General features: G+C 41.3%; 1 protein-coding gene across 1 annotated transcript; it reads left to right on the top strand.

The window, feature by feature from the left end:
* Positions 1-1,496: 1,496 nt before the first annotated feature.
* Positions 1,497-19,329, top strand: EAF1 (ELL associated factor 1; the record flags this gene model as incomplete). The annotated part of the gene is made up of 6 exons (XM_080611150.1): positions 1,497-1,599; positions 5,111-5,205; positions 9,009-9,145; positions 11,788-11,954; positions 17,021-17,251; positions 19,283-19,329. The coding sequence occupies 6 exons, from the start codon at positions 1,497-1,499 to the stop codon at positions 19,327-19,329; spliced, it is 780 nt and encodes a 259-aa protein (XP_080467276.1).
* Between the last annotated feature and the right edge of the window lie 776 nt (positions 19,330-20,105).

Here is a 20,105-nt window from a genome sequence, read left to right as displayed (position 1 = left end):
CTAGAAACTGCTGGGCTTCTCTCTGCATTCTATAAAGCTACTTAACAGGAGAAAGATGGTGCAGCTCTAAGCTTATTTTCACTAAAACTGACTTTAAAAGGAAAGAAAGGGCTTTGCTTTTTGTTAACTGCAGTTAGAATATCTCATAAAAATAATTAACAGGTAACATTTGCAAGTTCCATTGCAGTTATGAAACAAACTGTATTCATGTTAGCATCTCTCATCCTGCTCTCACCTCTGTGAGAAAACACTGGTGACAGTATAAATCACCACGTCACTTGAACAAGACAGCAAATCAAGTACTGTGGCCAAAATGCCTATAGCAGGCCTGTGCCAGCATTCCTTCCACTGTCTCCTCCTGCGGATCCACACTGGTTTTAACAACCACAGCTGGGTTTATTTTCAGAAGTTAACAAAAATGGAGCAATGAAGAGTTCTACATAGGCTGGGAAAGGACCCAAATTTCATCTCTGATGTTAAACTAGTGCTGACCCCTGCCTTGCCACAAACATGTGGATCCTGGATCTGTCCATGTGAATTAAATACTGCATTGCCCAGTAACTCCCAGGGAAGCTCAAGCAGCCAACACATGCTACTCGTGTATGTCAGTGCCCAGGACCGGGCACTGGTGTCATTTTGCCAAAATGGAAATGAGAAAAAAACCCTAATACCCTAATGGAATAAATAAATAAATAAATAAAATCTTACATGATACAAACATAAAACACAAACGTGTGCAAAGGAAATAAAGAACTGTCAACATTTTGTCCAGCTTCCCTGGAGCAGGCACCCTCGTTTTCCTTCAAAAACAACAGGAAAAGGCTGCAGAGAAAAGGTTTCCCTGAAAGAAACTCTCCTCAAGAAGAGCATATCTTCCAAATAACAGTTTAATCAGCAAAATGTCCACTATAGGTCTGGCATGATCAATGTTTGTGTCTCTACAGGACAAGCTTGGAGAGAAAAAAAATCCAAGCTCTTTTCACGCTCAGAAAACGCTGAGGTAGGAAGTTAGCACGATGATAAACACGTTTTTAACAGCCTATACTTAGGCTAAAGGGCGTTTTCAAGGTGTTTAATGCAGCCCCGAGACCGCAGACAAACAATAGCTCCGCTGCCCTCACAAGGAAGCCGGTTTCCAGGCAACAGCAAGGAAACAGAGGGACCGCGTCCGACCCCGCATTCTGCGAGGAATACCCCGTCAGGAAAGGACCCCCAACACAGCCCTGCGCTACCCTACCCTACCCTACCCTATCCTCCCGAGGGCGTGGAGCGCCAGGCTCCCACCTCTCCTCTCAGGAACACCCCTGCAGGACCTGCGTCCCCTCCGCGGGGGCAGCGGCTCTTCTCGGCCCAACCTCGCCTCACCTCGCTGTATCCGCCGCCGCCGGCCCCGGAGCAGTTTCCCGGCTGCACTCGGCTCCCGGAAGGGCACCGGGCGGCAGCGCACGGAGAAGAGGAAGGGACCGGCTGGGCAAGAAGGGGACGGAACTAGGGCCATGAACGGCTCGGCGAACTCGCTGCTGGACAAAGAGGAGCACCCGCTGCAGCTGGGCGAGAGCTTCGAGCGGCGGCCCAAGGCCTTCTTCCACACCATCCGCTGTGAGCACCACCCCGTCTCCCTCCTGTCGGGCCCCGCTGAAGCCGCCACCTCCTCCTCTCTCTCCTCCCGCTCCCCGCCACCCGTCCCTCTGCTGCCTCCCCCGTGCTCCGGCTCCGCGGTTTCTTCTGCCGCACTCCCTGCTCCTGCCGGTGAACCCGCGCTCCTCGCACCCCTTCCCGCCGGGCGGCCCCGGAGCGGCCAGCGGTACCTGTCCGGCGCCCCGCCATCCTCTCCAAGGTTTCCCCCACGGTCCCGCCGCGGCTTCTTACTGGTTAAGGGCCGTCCCCTCCCCGCAGCCTGCGTGGGCCTCCGGTCCTCCACAACGAAGAGGGTCGCTGCCCGGCCGCTGCTCCTCGCCGCCACCACAGGGCTTCTTCCCCCCTCGGAGCCCGCCTTCCCTCCCCGCCACCCCCGCGGCTGTGTCCCCGCAGAGGTGTCCGAGCCCGGCGGGCAGCCTGAGCGGAGATGGGGAAGGTGGATGTCGGGCGGGAGCGCTGGTGGGGAAGCGGTGTGAGGGAGACAGGCCAGGGCAGACGAACAGCTCACCAAGTTTGTTATGAGGTGTATGTGAATCGCTTGGGAGCATAAAGCGAATTCCCTCAGTGAGGGAATATGAGGGAAAATGGCTTGCCGTTTTCTCTATGATTATTTTAAATGGCAGTTGCAGGACAAACGGCCACAGGCTGGTCAGCAGCTAAAACACCCACAGTCTGAATTTTAGCTGGCTGTTTGGTGATGAGGCAACATGTATCCCAGCAGCCCTGTCCCTGGCTGGCCCAACTGCAGCAGCTGGAATGAGGAAAGCAAGCAGAAGTCCCTCAGACACGTACACTACTGCCCGATAAGTGTCAGATGAATCCTGAGGTGGAGTCTTGAGCAATTATGAAGTTTCTGAATAATTGGATGAATATGTGGGGTTTTTTAAAGATACAGGATATTATTCCATGTCCTGTTTAGCACTGGGTAGGTTTAATTTCTTAATAGAAAATAGCTCAGAAGAGCAGCTCACTCTCTGTCCTTGAATTCTTTGGGAAGAAATTGCTTTTTCTTCCTCCAAATGAATCCAGAGTTTGAAATGAGTAGTAAATCACCAACAGTAAGTGAACTTGTATTAAGGTGGGAAATTTATACAGTTAAGAGTAGGATATTTTGCTTTATGATGCACAATCCTAGGCCCGGTTCTCATGGTCCATGTTCATATACTACAGCTAAGGATTTTGGTGATATTAGTCACCTGAAAGCGACTTGAAAGAACAGCTTTCTAGACTGAGCTGTTACTCAAGCAGATGGTCAGTGATTGAGGCAGAGCTATTTTGCTCAATAGTAAATTCTGTCTCGTGGGTTAGCACTTAAGTTTTGTGTGTTTCACCCCTCTGGTTATACATAACTCGACAATGCTGAAGAATACCATACCAGTGTCTGGTACTTGTAACTGTACATAACACTGAACAGTATTATCCAGCACTAGCATGCTAGCAAATCTCCATTTATAAATCAAAATTTTAAATAACCAAAATATGAAATGAATGAAGTTGTCTGATAGTTTATGAGTTGAACCCAAGCCATATCGAGATGGAAGTACACTGGCTTTCTAGAATTGAAAGTGCTTCAATTATTAGTTTCTTAAGGTGTTGCAAAGCCAGCGCTCTTCTGACTACAACTGGAAGAATGCAGTTTTGTTTCATAAGACCTGTCTGTGTGCTGTGTTTTCAGGCCATGACTTTCAAGTGAAATCTCTTCATTTCCTGGTTATAATTTTGTTTTTTCCAGCAGTTAATCTGGACTGATTTATCTGGGATCTGAGCATTATATTGTTCCCATAATCTTTTTCACACCAACTACAATAAGAGGATTTTCTAAGGCAAAATTTTTTCAGCCTTCTTAAAACACTTCAGTCCTTAATGTTTATGAAATACTGTGCTGAAAAACTGGATTATCACTGTAAAACACATCTTAAAAACATTTGACTTTTGGAAGAAGAGCTGTGGGTATGTTAGGAGGCACACTGGATCCAGGAAGATTAGCCAAGCGCATACATCCAGTGTGCTAACCAAAAGAAAATGGTTTGTTAAGTGTTTGTTTAGAGTAACTGTGTTTTGCTGATATCACTATCACACTTCTTTCTTAAGTTGCTGATTGCGTTGTTGAAACTCTTGATTTCCTTTTGGTAAAGACCCTAGATCTTGTGCAGCTGTTTTGTTTTATTTGGCAAGCTTGCACATAAAGTAGGTGGGAAACAATAGCTAGAAATAGATTGCTTAGATGAAAATGAAGTGAAGTATGATTTGGTCTGGCAGTCAAGGCATGAGGGTTAAGTCAAGTGTGCCTGATTCTGTTTGTAGTGCTGTCAAACTAAAATGCAATTAGACGTTAACATCCTCTTAATGAGAATTTATTGCAGGATGGGGTTTGGTGGTTGGTTTTGGGTTGAGGTTTTTAGGTTTGTTGATTGGTTTTAGTTTTGTTTTTGTTTGGTTTTTTTTTTTGCTGCAAATTTGCTTTTCATAGTGGAATTATTTTTTACATTTGTTCTGAGATATTAATTCCTTAACTAATGCAGTAATTAAAAGCCTTGATTGTGAATATAATTGCACCTCCTTATATCCATATCCAGAGATGCTAGAATTGGATGGAAACTGATTTTAAAACCAAACAAAGCAAACCAGCTTATATCTGTCTGATCTTATTTTACTTTGTCTAAATCTTTTGTCAGAGTATTACAGGTTCTGAAAGGGGGTTTGGGTTTTTTTTTTTATGGCTCATCAGCACAACAGAATAATGAGCAGAAAATGCTTTTAGGTTAAAATGTTCTTAGTTCAAATAAATACACTAAACAGAGTGCCTTTTTTGGGAGAAGAAGCATTTTGCATTTAAAATGCAGCAAAAATAGTTAAAACTAGGGCTTGTTTAAAGCCAGTAGTGTCTCACCTTAGTCATGCTTTCTATCCATAGTGGCTGTGGACTAGCATGGATCCTGCTGAAGTGAGATCAGCACCTTTTTTTTTCCCTCATAAGTGAGAAATGAGGTCTCTACCCTTGAGGAGGTAGTGTGGAGGCAAGATAGCTGTTAAATAGACAGAAATATCAAGAAGACTTAATTAGTTGGTATCACTAAATTAGTCCTCAGGTTTGGAATTGGCAAGAGCCATGCAGAGCCCTTGGTCTTGAAGTTGATACTCCTTTGAGATGGGTGGTACAGTTTTACACTTGCCTACAAAATTCAGTGTTACTCAAAGCCTGGGGTTTGGAGAAGTCTGCTTTTGGGCTTCTAGCACAAGGTCTAGAACCTTATTTCCATTTTAAAAAGGAAGTTCAGAATCTGGCATTGTCATATGACTGGGGCACAGAGCCACACACATTGTACTGGTGTGTTATTCCACCCCTGCTGTAAACACTAGTATGTATTTTAGCATTCCCTATAATCCCAGTAATGTGCAGTAACTCTTTGCAGGGCAGGGTGACACTTCTGAAGACTCTAAGAAATGTAATTGCAATTGTTTTCCTCTTTAGATGATTTTAAGCCAGCATCGATTGATACATCTTGTGAGGGAGACCTCCAAGTGGGTAAAGGAGATGACGTAACAATCACTCTGCCACATATTCCAGTAAGTGTGTTATATGTCGTTGCTTACTCTCCAACAAATTTGCATTGTAGCTGTAGTCTGATATAAATGCTACTTTCATTTTCATTTTTGTTAATAGAAATGGGTTCAGTAATTGAGCAGCCAGACTTGTATTGTGTTACCCTGGGAAAAGACTGTACAATTGAGTCGTAAAGGGTTATATTTGTAAGGTTGCAGTCTATTCTTTACTTTTAATTTCTTCCTTCCTGCTCTTCCTTGAGTGACTATAAGACTTCTACTGTTAGCTGAAGTTCTTTACCTGGTTTCTAGCCATTTTTAGTGCAATGGCTTAATGAAGAAGGGCAGACTAGTTTGGACTTTAGTCAAGGTTTCATGTTCAGAAATCACAGGTATGCCCGTAAGCATGTTTTTCCCATTACTAAAACAGAGAATCATAGAATGGTTTGGGTTGGAAAGGACCTTTAAGATCATCCACTTCCAGCCTCCTGCAGTGGGCAGGGATGCTTCACACTTGACCATGTCTCCAAGGTTCTGTCCAACCTGGCCTTGAACACTGCCAGAGATGGAGCATTTACCACTTTTTTGGACAACCTGTGCCAGTGTCTTACCACTCTCACAGGGAAGAACTTCTTCCTCACATCCAAACTGAACTTCCCCTGTTTAAGTTTAAATCCATCACCCGTTATCCTATCGCTACAGTCCCTGATGAAGAGTCCCTCGCCAGCATCCTTGTAGCCCCCTTCAGACACTGGAAGCTGCTCTGAGGTCCCCACGCAGCTTCTCTTCTCCAGGCTGAACAGCCCCAACTTTCTCAGCCTGTCTTCATACGGGAGGTGTTTCAGCCCCTGATCATCCTCGTGGCCTCCTCTGGACTTGCTCCAGCAGCTCTATGGCCTTCTTATGTTGAAGACACCAGAACTGCACACAGTGCTGCAAGTGGGGTCTCACGAGAGCAGAGCAGAGGGGCAGGATCACCTCCTTTGACCTGCTGGTCACACTGCTTTTGAAGCAGCCCAGTATTTGGCTGACTTTTTGGACATACAAATAGCACAGAAAGTTCCATGCCTTTAGCTTTATGAGTGGAAGCAAGGGGAGGTCAGTTCTGGTAAGTGGCAATGAAGTGGTTTCCCATCCACTTCCTCCTGAAATTATGCCATAAAGATCTGCTGCGTGAGGGTGATTGTCAAATGGCAATAAAACAAGTGATTAAACTGTTTATAGGTGCAGCTGTTTTGTAATTGAAGGTTCAGTGGTTTCCTTACCAAAACAAAGTGCTTGCATGCTTGAACTGAATTTGTTCGTTAGCTGGAGTTAATGCTCTGTGTCAAGCAAATAAACCAGAACCCACAGACACTGATGGGTCTGCTGCTAGCAGGGGGGCACCAGTCAGTTTGGAAGCTGTGTGTTAGATCCTTTTGGTATTGTTTAGTCTAGCATGTTGGTGGGTTTATTTGGTAGGTGATGGTACCCTAGCAGTTCTCACTGAATGAGGCTTCAGCCTGCTTTCCACCACTCCTGTTTTTATACGTTTTTGATCACCTCTGAGTGCTGCAGGAAGTCACAAACTGGTTTTTGTCTATAAAAATGATGAGCATGGCAGTGCTATTTGAGAGCAGGTAACAATACGATAAATAGCAGAGGCATTCACCTTGGAATGATTTGAAACAGTGTTGTTCATTCATTTTCTGTGTTGAACAACATCGCTTGTAATGTCCCTTTCAGAATCTCTGTACTGTTGTGTTCAATTTTATTGTCTTCCCATGAGTATGAGCAGCTTATTGAATGCTTTGGAGGCTTAGGCAGCTAACTGCAGTGAATGCAGCCACCCTGTATATATTGTTCCAAGGAAAGTGATGCCTGTGTTCTGGACAGAAATCTGGAAAATACTAGGCATACTGGAAAAGAGTGAGAAGTGTTGAGATCATTTAATCCTGACAAGATTTACTGAATTTCTTGGATTCTGCTTTTGGTTCTCAGTTGCCCAACAACTGGATAGCATTCAGATTCTAAGTTGGTTTTTGAAATTGCTTGGTCCCTGAGGATATCCCAAAGAATTTGTTCAGTGGAGGTATTTTGGTGTCCCTTTTTTTGTGGATTTAGTGGCTTTAGTGTTTGATAAACAGTTTTGGTTGGGGAAGCGAAGAATTCCTGTTTATTTAAAAAAAACCCAAGCTTCAAGCATGAAAACAAGTAGATTAAATGTCACCTGTTTCACCTACCACCTTCTTCTCTCCTGTAATCAGCAGAATCTGTAAGCCAGTGTTATTTAAGTACTAACATAAAACCTAAACATTTAATTTTATGTAGAAGGATGAGACTGTTAATTTGCTTAAGGAGGGTTCCATTTCTGCTTATTTCTTTAGGCAGAATCATTCTTTGCTGAGGTAGGAGGCTTCTGGGTAGCAGAATGATAGCAGCAAATTTTGATCAATTTTCCTTAGATTTGTGCATTATACATCTCCTGATTTAGTTGTCAACAGCAAGCAGGACTTGACTTTCAGTTTGCTTTTTTATTCTCAGAAATGTTGCTTTCTTCTCTTAAATGCAGGAATGCTAAAAATGTAACGTGACTTTGAAGACATGACTTTCTTGAGACATATTTTCTGAATCATATCTCTGTCTCTTACTGTATCTTGGCTGGGAATTCAGATTTTTCACTCTTATGGTTCTAAACCCATTTTAAATTCAACCATAATTCTATTTTTAGCAACATGAAGAAAAGGAATTGCATTCTGAGTGGTTAAAATATGATTATTCATTTTTGCTACTCAGAAAAAAATCCGTAGAAGAGTGTGTTTTTTCCTTTTCTCCTCAATTTTGGTTGCTTTCCTACAGCATGTGCAAATGTGCACATGAACAAACATTTTCTTTCTAAATTCCTTTTCTACAGTAGCTATGCATTACAGAGAAGTCTGAGCAAGTTTCACAACTGAGAACGTATTTCTCTATATTCCCTTTGAGTAATATGTCCTTTTCTGACATAGTAATATGTGTGTCCATGCTGCTGTGTGCAGATAGACCATGGATTCTGTGCCTGTAACCCCAGAACCAATTGTATGAGCCAGCCTGTGCATGGATGCAGTACAGCTGAGCATCATCTCGGCAGTATCAGTTAACCAGCGTGCACCACCACATGAGTTTATCTTTATTGCTTCTCAGTCTAAGCCATTAGACTTTTATGGCTCTGTGCAGCATTGTGTGGACTTGGGGACTTTCTGGAACATGTCAAAATACCCCATTTGCTTTTGAGAAGACATTTCAGCATAACTGCGTGGCATCATACATGTTAATCCGACTTTGAAGAAGACAGTTGTTCTTACATAGTTAGTGACAGTTGCTTGTAATCCACGATGATAATGCTGCCTTTTTTTAAAATACAAAGCAGTTTAAATTCTTTTTCAATTGACCACATATTTCTTTAGGAAATAGTTCTGCTACACAAATAATTAGAGCTTTATTTCTTAGCCAAACCCAAGATTTCCAGAGCAGAAATGTCAAGAAGATTTATGACACTTGTCAAGGCCAGCTATGCAAATTCAGTGATCATTTTGAGAATGATAACTGTCAATAATGGCAACCATGAAGAACACGTTGTGTCACTGCAGAGACACTTAAAATGATAGAAGGCATAATATTGCTATAAGGAAACATCTCATCTACTGCATATAACTATTTTTCCCATTTCATGAATGAACATTTCCTGTAGGAACTAAGTGCTTAACCTCTTGGTCCGAACAACACATATAATCACTAATATAAATGAATATAAACTTTTGGGTAGAGGAATATAACCAAACAAATGTGTGCTCTTTCTTTGATACCAGAGTTCAACTCCACCGATGACTGTGTTTAGAGGAAATAAAAGGCCATATCAGAAGGACTGTGTGCTTATTATCAACCATGACTCTGGGGAATATGTGCTGGAAAAACTTAATAGCAGCATTCAAGTCAAGAAAACAAGGTAAACCTGGGGACAGGGCTCTTGATAGGGTTAATTTTTGCTGAAGTTTCTTTTTCAGACTGTCTTTTGAACCAGAACTCCATTTTCTCTTGTTTTGTAGTGAAGTTTAATTACTAAACCTTACGGTCTTTACATGTCAATTTATCTTGCCTAAAAATGTGAATAGGAGTGTAAATTCAAGAGTAAAGAATCTGTAAATTCTCCAGTGCTGAGAGGACGTAATTGTAGCTTGCAATCAAACACTTCCCATGATTTGAAGCTTTCGAAGCTGGCTGAAGGATGGGATGTGTTTCAGGAATCTCTAGTTAGCTGAAAAGGACAATAGAAATATTAGGCTGTCAAAAGGATTGCTGAACTTTCCAGGTTTGTTCCCTACAGCTTCCTGTGGGAGCCATGATCTTTAATAATACACTCTTAGGGAAGATGAAACACTCATCTCTGTTTTGGATCAGTGATATATAAAGTGGAACACAATCTAAAGCCTCCAACTGGGGAGGGGGGAAGAAGATGGAGGGGAGGGGACAGGGCCTATAGAAATAATACTAATGAGATTTTGCCTAGAAGAATTGCTAAGGCCAGAAATCTACTCTGACCCAATATTCTTTCTTCGCTGCACAGACACTATGAAGTGTGTAGTTGGAACATTTTTTGTAGTCTTGCTGCTCCGCAAGTACCTGAAGTCTCTGGATGATGTTCTTTCAGTGTCACTGGACCACAGGCTACTGAAATCTAAAGGGAAAGCAATTATTGTTTCATGAAGAAAAGCTCTCAAATAATTCTACAAGTTTTATATTTTAAAAAGCCCATGCCTTTATTGCAGTGTAAAACTTTTAGCTGCTAAAACTACTAGAAATGCGAGTTGCAGCTCATTAGCAGTTGGCTGAAAGTTAACCAAGAATACCTTGATTTCAAGGTAAATGAACTGTAGCACGCCTGAATCAGTGATGTGAAAACCGATCCATGTGGCATTCGTCTTGTTCAGTGGATATGAGCACATCATAGATGAGATGTGAATTCCCAATTTAAGTTCTGCTGGACTTTGTCCAGGTGAAGCTTAAGTCAGAACGGCGCAAAGAAGTGCAGGAGAGCTTAGGCTCAGTGGAGTGTTTGGATCCCCTGAGTTTTGGCTCTGGTGAGGTGAAAAATATTTCCACTTTTCTCAAGCAGAAGCAAGTTAGTGAAAAATTGGAGATCTCTGTTTTGAGTAGTGCTTTGCAAAGTCATTCACTTCTCAGATCAGAAGTGTCTTTTTTGTAATGGCTACTTTGATCTTTAACGACCTGGTGACACTGTGCGAACAGAGTTTTTAGTGTCAACATCCTGATGACATTAATGGGGGAGTAATTGCATTTGTTCTACATAAGACCTTTTGTAGTTCCAAGAGCATAATTAATAACGGAAACAATCTTTTTCTTTTACCTTTCATTTGATGCAATGAGTGTATTCCCAAATCCTCATTTCTATTGTAAATGTGGTATCTAATAGCTGCATTTCAGTGATGAATGAAAAAGTGTTTCTGTGTTTCATTTTTGAGGTTGCATCTACAATTCAGTGAAGCACAGAGATACCTGAGATAGTGTTAAATGTGCTAGTTCAGATACCAGAAGCAGTTTAGGTGAAATCCCAGAAGTTCCACATGGCCTAGTTCAACTTGTTTCTCAGTAGTATTAGCTTAAAGGCACAAAGTGTCACACTGCTGAGCTGGAGCCCTCCTAGAACCGAAACTAAGTTCTAATATCCACATAAGCTGCTTCCGTGCTACACTACAGCCATACCCCAGAAGCCTTTGGTGTTATTTGATAAACTACACCACATCTCAATATGGTTTGCTATAGAGGGACCTGAATAAGTAGGTTTTGTTCTGGTTTGTTCTGTTTTGGTTTTCTGCCAAGGATATTGACTGTCCAACAATATCAATCACACCACTGATTCAGTAGGAGGAAGAGACACAAGATTTGAAATGAACAGCTGGGCATAGCGTTATTGTGGAGACTATTTCCCACTAAGGAACAGCTCAAACTATTTTTAAGCGATAATAGCAAATGAATGAAAACCAGGAATTAAATGCTTACATGCTGTATTTAGCAGTAAGAATGAGTGTTCTAGTCAGATCGACCTCTAAGAGAGTTCAGTCTGAGATGATTTAATTGGAAGTAAGAAAATTGTTTCTTTTGCTGCGATTTTAAGCAGTTTTGTTATAAGTGGATCTATTTCATGATGTACTTACTTTAAATTACCATGATTATTTCTTCTTTTTAAAAAAATACAAATACTAATTGCTAAATTACTAGATACAGATTACTAGATAAAATAAAAATACTAATTTACTAAATCATCTTTAAGGTCCCTTCCAACTCAAACCATTCTATGAGCCTATGAAATTAAAGTCTTCATTGTTCTTAGAACAGCAAATTTGGCTCCACTGAACCACATCTGGATTTGAAAATTCATTTTGTAAGAGCTGCAGTGTAGCTGTATATGCTTATTTGTCACTAAAAGCAAGTGTTGCATACAGAAAGCTGTAATTCACTGTTTATTTTTACAAAACAGAGATTTGTACAGATGATGAATTAATTCAAGGATATTGAAAAAGCTGAATATAGTCACATAGTACGATTGAATGTCTCTGGTTGTTTTTTCAGAGTGGAAGGTAGCAGCAAGATCCAAGCCCGAATAGAGCAACAGTCTGCCCGAGCATCTCAGCTTCCTTCACAGTTCAGAGCCCCAGCCAAGCCAGCAGTTGGACCTAAGACTTCTCCTTTGAAAGATAATCCCTCACCTGAGCCTCAGCTGGATGACATTAAGAGAGGTAAAGAAGGGTTTGTAGTTTCCTGAGTTTTGGTTGGTTTTGTTTTTCTTCATTATAATAAAAACTATAACTGTGCAATTTGTAAAAACATTAGAATGTTCAGGGATTAGAAGATGTTACTTGACAGCTGGTTTGTCATCTTTGTATCTCATTTTAAGGCGTCTTAGTGAATTATTTATACTATTCTGCCAGCATAGATGTTTATACTGCAACCTTCTCTGGCATGAGAGAACTTCCTCTTTCTGGATAGTTTTCTCTCTTCCAGGCTATTCCTCTGTTCTTAAAAGAAGACAAAATAAGCCTAAATTCAGAAACCTGTAGCTGAGTGCTAGACGAGTTGAATGGGCGTCTTAGGCAACAACAACAACTACTAAAGCCAAGACCTAGCTATGCAGTCAGGTAACTTGGACGAAAGTTATTCCTACACTGAGTAAGTCTGGAGCCATTTGTCAGTGGCATGGAAGGGCTGGGTAGCTGTGTTCCCATCACAAGACCTGGAACTTGTGGCATGCCAAGTAATGCTAATAGGGGAGGATGAGAGAGTGAAGAACCCTGCAGCTTCTCCTTTACCACAGCCACTCCTCTGAAGCTTTGATCACATCTGCCATATAGTTGCTCTACTTCTGTTAAGGTACCTTGAAGAGATGACTTGCTCAACTCGGTCTTATGCCCCAGCAACGCTTTGTCTCAGTGTTTCGCTGTGGGCCGGGCATGCTTTCTTTGCCCATGTCCTTCCTTTCATACTGGTGTGATACCTGATTTTGCTGTGGATTACTCAGTCAGAATGAGGGAGAGGTTAAATTTCAATTTGTATTTGGTTCTAGGTTTGTTGAGTTTTTTCTGGGTCTCTCTTTCTCTTTTTCCCTCTGTCCCATATAGCTACTTTTTTGCTCTAGACTTAGCCTATGTTAATTGCCCAGACTGTGTTAATTACTTAACAGGGTATTTTTTTCAATTCATGGCTATCGCTACGTGACATTTTTACTGCTAAGCTATCTGTGTTTGCATAAGTGCTGACTGATCTCACTCGTTCACAGCAGTAGTATTATCAATACTTGAACGCTGGTCAGCAGACAGATTCAACACTACAGTTCCCTTAGCTGCATTGCCATTTTTATTTTCTGTGTAATAGGTAAGGAGAAAGATAACCCATTTGTCTGGTGTCACATCTGTTCTACAATGACCATTTTGTAGTGGTCTGAAGGGAAAAAAAAGAGAGGGGAAGATAAAACCCACAGAAACATTTCTGGTTTTGGGGACTGTAAATGCACTACTTAAAAGTCTGAGCAGATCTTGTTTACCTAAATGCAGCTGTAGTTGGTGGGGATTATGCCCTAGCACTGTGTTTGTCTCTCAAGGACATCTCAATCAAACTTTTTGCACCTCAGTGTAAAATACTGCCTGTTCTAGCTGCCATCTCCACATGCACAAAGTGCCAGTATTAAGCTGATTTCTCTCCGCCTTGCATACCATTATTAACAATAAGCTTTCTGCTATAGGCATACAACCTTATCCTCCCTAAAGCTGAATGACTTTATTTCCAAAAGTCCTTGGTGTTCTTGCAGCCCAAGGTTAGAGCTTTAGTTAAAAATTCGGCAGAGCCTATTGGAATCGAGAACCTATTATTGGTTCTTAAGTAGTAAGAACACTTAGAAATGATTATGGAAATAAATTAGGGCATTTGATACTGAATATATACAGAAGACATTCCTGTTGAGAAAGGCTGTTCTGTTTGTGTAATGATTTCTGACCTTGAATTTTTTGCTCTAAAAACCGCACTGAGTGCCAGCATAAGACAGTAAGCCCTTTTGTTTCCTTCAAAGAAAGCCTGCAGTTGTAACATGAAATGTGCAAAAGCTAAGGTTCCCCTAACAGTGTCAGTCTAGGAAAGATCCGGGAAAAGCCTGACTCTTGTTGTTCAGCTTAGCACGTATGTACACATACACACACACAACTATTTTAATTGGAGGCACTGCAAGGAAATGTTTAGCCAGGACTTCAGTTACCTATAACTGCTCTAACAGGCAAATAGGAAAAAGCAAAATCAGACAGTTTTAAAACAGATGTATTCTTCTTTAGAGCTTTAGTGTCATCATTGGCGTACCCACCATCTTTAAGAGTAACACAATAGGGTTTTGGACAGACTTCCTTAGGGATCCTGCTGGAGTTCTGCCTAGCAGATTTTTAGCGATGCTGCAGCCACCATAACATTAGTGAAAATCAAGACTTTTTCTACTCTACACAGACAACATATTTGGAATTCTGGGCTCAAGGAATTAAGATACAAGAGAGACCTGAGGGGAAGCTGACAGCCTGTAAGGCAAAAGCCGTCTTGAAGATGGGCTTGGACGGAGTTTCCACCAGTGACCACTGCCACTAATAACACCCTTACGTTCCCAGTCCTTGAAGGTTGTGACAGTGGTGCTGTTTTGCTTTTCCTGCCTGTATTCAGCAGTGAGCCTTACCACTTCTTCCAAAGCATTCTCCCTTTCTCTCCTCATAACTAAACCTCTTTCATGGGCTCTTAGTTTTCTGCAGAAAACCCTCACTTTTCAATCTGACAGTAATCTTTAGCTCTGTTTAAAATTAGCCAGGCTAATCTTTCTTTCCCGTTCATCAGACCATCACTTTCTTCCTTCAGTTATCTTTTTGCCTACTGTATCGAGTTCAAACTTCTTGTTTAGATTTTTTTTTCCTGGTTCTCTGGAGTGCATTTCTTGTTGCATCTGTTCCCTTTCACCACCAATGGCTCTTAGATTGCTTCACCTTCTTCACACTATTTTATATGCTGCTTTCTGGGCTGCTATGTTCTCAGCCCATGTGCCAACGCACCTCCATTTCAGCCATAGACTAGCTCTATACGCATTACTTCCCAGACATTTGTGCTTTATTAGACTTCTTTACTGAATCTTTCTGTAATAGGAACTGTGGTGTGCTTGCTATAATCCAGGATATTTCTAATAATGTATTATTAATATCAGTATAACTTACAACTAACAACTCCATCACTAGAAGTGTGTGGAAATTTTATGTCATTAAGCTAGGGAAAATAATTTTAAATCTGGACATTTTGAAGTGGAAGAACCCTTATTCCTGTTTACCTTTTTAGCTTTCCCCTATGAATTTCTTAGCCTTAAACACTGGGAACGTTTGAATTCGAAGTCCTCAGTATGGGTAGGCTGAGAACAGTGACTTACAAGTGCTCATTTGCCTCTAGGAGTCGAGGCATGAAATGGATTTTTAAAGCCTGCAACACTATTTTGGGTGAGAATAAGGGAAAAAGACATGACAGTACAATGTAATATCTTCTGCTGGCCTTCCTCTTCCAGTGGTCTCTTAACTATGTCTTCACAATGAAAGAGTAAGTTTAACATGGCATACTAGTAAAGTACAGAGAATACAGGCAGTCTAGCCAGGGATCTAGATTTAGGAAGAAATTTGGAGAAACGACCCCACTATCCTTCATACCCAGCGGGAGCTAGTCATATGGTTGTTCCCTTTCAATACGCCTTCCTTGCCTCTGCTTCAGTATAACTACAGCATTTGAAATTGATCTCTGAACTTTGAAATTGAAAAACAGTGGGTTTAAAACTGGCAGAAGAAAACTTAATTTTTCAAACCAAGGCATGCTGAGCTAGAGGAACTCTCTCCAGCAGATAATGTGGAGGCTGAAAACTTAGCTGTTACTGTATAATGTTAAGCAGCTCAAGGAAAATGTGCCTTCTTAAAAAAGGAAAGAGTTCTACTTGCTCAAACTTACTCTTGCAGGGGCAGGAGATAAGAAGCATTAAAACTGTGCCATTTTTACATAAAAGAAAGACTCATTTTATGGGATCTGGCTATGCCATACACAAGAAACATGTCCCAAGCTGAGAAGCTGGGGTTCATCTTGCTTTGAGACACATCTGACCTAAGGTGAATTACTCCTGGCATCAGTTCTCCATTTGTCAGGTAGAGATGATAATAGCTCATCTTTCTCTTCTTTCAGTCTTGTCCCTTTAGCCTGTGACTTCTCCAAGACAAGTGCTGAATTTTAACTCTGTGGGTGTGGAGCTACTAGCACAACAAAAGCCTATATTTTAAGGGTTTCATATCTTATGCTTAACATATGTGTTCTCTCATGGAAACCTGCCTAGGTGAACTGAGTCATTAGATACTTGACTTCAGGTGGGCACACAAGAATTGTCCTCTAATAGTGTTTAGGCCACTTAAAATTGTTACAAAATTTAACAATATGGTATGATTTGAGGTGCTTTCCTTAATAGCTGTTTAGTAAGCAGTTGTTCAGCCAAAACTATTGCTGATGCAGCTGTCATGGTGCTGTCATGGTATTCCAGTCTTTCTTTGCACTGGAAACTGTGAAGTGGGGTGTGTCTGACTTGACTGCCTTCCCAGTTTCAGAGTAGTCTCCGTATTTCCCTGACTACTTGTAAGCTCTATAGCAGGTTAAGGTATTATTGCCACTCCCTAACATGGGAATATTCTCATCTGCCCCACTGCAAAGTTATCTGATGTAATCCATCTGCTTCTGAAGTTTGTTTAAAATGAGATGTGTGACTTTGTGCTGGAGCAGTTTCATGCATATCTGAAGTCAGGAAAGTATCTGTTGTGATCATGTGCCTATGTCCTTCCCTACCCACTTTTTGTGTTGTCCAAAAGCTTAAACGTCACTGATAGCTAACAATTCAGATTCTTCCACTTTGAAATGCTTTTTAAAAATGGGCTGGCTGTTGGCCTGTAAAACTCAATCAAAAAATGTACTTACTATGTATGTAGAGCATATAATCCATCAAAAAAAATTAAGCAGGAGATGCTTTCAGGAGTGTGAAGCATATAAATAATAATAGTGGAAGTGAAGGTTTTTTGATCCTGACCTGTGCTGTTGCTTCTTTAAATTCAGCTACAATGACTAAGTAAGAGAGTTTTGGGAATTCTGTTTTTCCTTCCTCCTCTTCATGTGAGATATTTTGATGTGATAGATTACACTTGACAAAACTATTGCGTTTGCCAGAATTCTGTGGGGCCCTATTTATGGTTTCAACCAGATGAATGTTCTTTTATTTCAGAGCTGAGGGCAGAAGTTGAAATTATTGAGCAGATGAGCAGCAGCAGTGGAAGCAGCTCATCGGATTCAGAAAGCTCAGCTGGGAGTGAAGATGAAAGCTCCAGCAGCGATGGGGAAGAGCCAGCACATGTTTCCCCTTCGCAGCCACCACACCAGCAATATAACAACAGGAATGCTATTGCTAATGGCACCAGCAGGTCACAAGGAAGTAATCAGCTCATGAACACACTCAGTAAGTAAAAGCTTGTGTCTTATTACTGTGGGAAGCTGCTTGAGAGCACTCATTTTCTTAGCATGTTAGGCTAACTCCATGAAGTGCAATTTGCCAAATAGGAGTCCCAGGGAGTTGTGCTGGCTGAAATATGTGGGCAGCTTTACTGGCCAGAGGGCCAAGACCAGTCTGAAGGTGTGGAGATGGCTTCATTTTTGTCTCTAGTCTGTGGGCATCAGTGCAATGGCCTCCATTGACCTTGCTGAGCCTTGATTCAGGCATCCAGGAAGAATGAATGGGTAGAAAAGTCATCATTGTGGAAGGATCTGGTGCACCAGAGAATGGGAATTACTTTAATGTGAAACCACAGATTAGACACAAACATCAGTTAAAGGTCTGTAAAGAATCATGAATGGCGCAAGGCTGTCCTGTGGTCATAAATTCACAGTCTCTGTGGTCTTCATTATTAGCTGCATTGCTTTGTCCAAGTGTTTACTTTATTCTGCCTGTGTTGGTCTCACAAATTTTCATACCGCATTTTGAAGGGAATTTTAAAGTGACATGTATTTGGTTAAAATATTACATCTGTGGTGTTTCAAGCATTGAATCACTACAAACTCACCTCCACCCTTTAAAAAGTGTAAAAAAGATTTTTAAACCATAGTTTTGTCCCATGAGACTCTCTCAGGGAAGATGGTGTACATCTCTGTTGCTCTTTTCTTATGCTGGATCAGGTAGATTTTAATGTAGTGGAGTTAAAATACTGTATTTACAAGAAACTAGGACTTAACTATCATAAATAGTTCTTAATTCCTCCTGAGGCATATTTGCATACATCTCTTGGCACCCATAAATAGGAAACCAGTGGAGCTTAAGTACTGATAAATGTAGGGTTTCCAGCTTCAAGAAGACAAGTGTATTATACAGACTATACTGCAAAGGCCTGCTGGAAAACTGGAGAGGCCTATTGGTCTTCCTGTCAGTAATGAATATCTAAGTGAAATCCAAAGTTCAACAAAGTCATAAAGACACATTTCTGTTTCTGGTTGTGAGCTGCCTCTTCCCTGCTTCTTCTGGGCCATGACAACACTAGTGCAGAGGTTATTGAACGTCAAGAAGCCTCTGACTCCAGGAGAATTTGAGAGCTAGTCAAAACAAGGGTTTTGCTCCTTTTTTCAGGCAATGATATTTGTCTTTGGATTTCAGATCCTTTTGCCAAGGATTGATATGTCCTTGAGCATTCAAATCACTGGTGACCACCATCTACATGCGTAGATGGAACCCAAGTTCTCGTTTAATAAAAGAGGAGATGGAGAAATACAGGGCATAGCCCATTAGCAGCTGTTTGGGGCAGGGCGATGAGAGAATGCTGGAAGAGCTAGGTGTAGTTACCAGAACACAAGCATGATTCTGCCTCCTTTTATCCCCTCTGCCTCATCAAATCACAAGTGTTCTGCAAAACAAGGTCTGAGGCTGTAGGTTTGGTCCATATCCTGGCTGCCATTTGTCTGAGCTCTCTTTGCACTTTGGAGGGGGGCCCTTCCCATCACAGCATGTGTCAGCTTAGTTCAGCCAATAGCATTGACCTGTGTTGGCTTTAACATTCCTTTTGGTTTATTGACATGGAGGGGGCCCTTGCCTTGGCTACCCAAATGGTCTTAAAATAAAACAAAACTATTTTAAAAGGGCTGAGAAAGCCAGGGAATTCCCCAACAACTTGTCCAGCAACTCCATATGCAGGAGTTTGTCTGGTGAAGGTTGTGGAATGCATGTGGAATAGCATGGGGGATGCTATTCTACCAGAGAGCAGCTTTGGTGGCTGTGGAGCCAAGGACACTCCATCTGGCCTGGATCCCACCGTGTATTAGCCCCATGAAGCTCTTCATGTTCTTGGGCATGGAGTTCCATTAAATGACAGATGATGTTTGTGTTCATTTATCATATTATTTCAATCTTCCTGTGTAAATGTGACTGTGCTTTGGTTTGATTGCCATGAAATGTGAATTAACACCTACTAACTTGTTGTGTTTTGTTGGGTTTTGTTTTCCATAGGAAATGACTTGCAGTTGAGTGAGTCTGGGAGTGACAGTGATGACTAGAGGCTGAGCTTTTGCTGCTTCTGTTACGTATACATGAAGAACTAATTTACCTTGAATTGATCATTGCCTATGAAGAGGAGCTGGCACAGAGATAGTTCCAGAGATGCGTGGAATTGTAATAGAAGAAATGCATGGCCCTGCAAAATAGCAGATGTCAAGGGCTGGTTTACTTTGTGAATTAAGTATACATTTTATGTATATTCTTATTAAAGCTTTAAATAGATATGTACAGTGAGCAAGCAAATATATGTTCCTGTATTCCTGTCCATCATCTGTCAGTTTAATGTGTAATTATATGATGTCCTCCAAAAATATCTTGTTTGTAGAAGATATTCAGCCCATCATTACTTTGGGGGGGGACTTTTGTATATAGGATGAGCATGAGCCAACAATGAGCTTAAAAAAACATGCAGGAGCTAATGTGTGCACTGAAATGGGACTGTCATAAATTAAGTTTCAATACCAAGTTGATTGGTTTGGAACTTTTCTAATGTTTTTTTATTATTATTGTTGTTATTGTTATTGCTATTTATGGTTGATTTAATAGACTTACTTTGAAACAGCTGGAAAATAGGAATCATAAAACCATGGTCGTCACAAACCTTGCTGCACCAGTGCCTTATAAGCAGTTTTTCTTAAATAGCACTTTGATTCCTGCCACCTTTCCTATAGGAAGCAATACTGAAACTTCCTCAGATTGCTTTTGCAAACAAGAGCTGTATTGCACATACAGCCAGCTGTACTCTGAGGGCAGTTAACTCTAGCAAGATAAAGGA

This window comes from Psittacula echo, assembly GCF_963264785.1.
Source record: "Psittacula echo genome assembly, chromosome: 2".
Classification (NCBI taxonomy): domain Eukaryota; kingdom Metazoa; phylum Chordata; class Aves; order Psittaciformes; family Psittacidae; genus Psittacula; species Psittacula echo.
The sequence above is the reverse complement of the archived record's forward strand: the minus strand, read 5'-3'. Positions and strand labels throughout refer to the sequence as shown.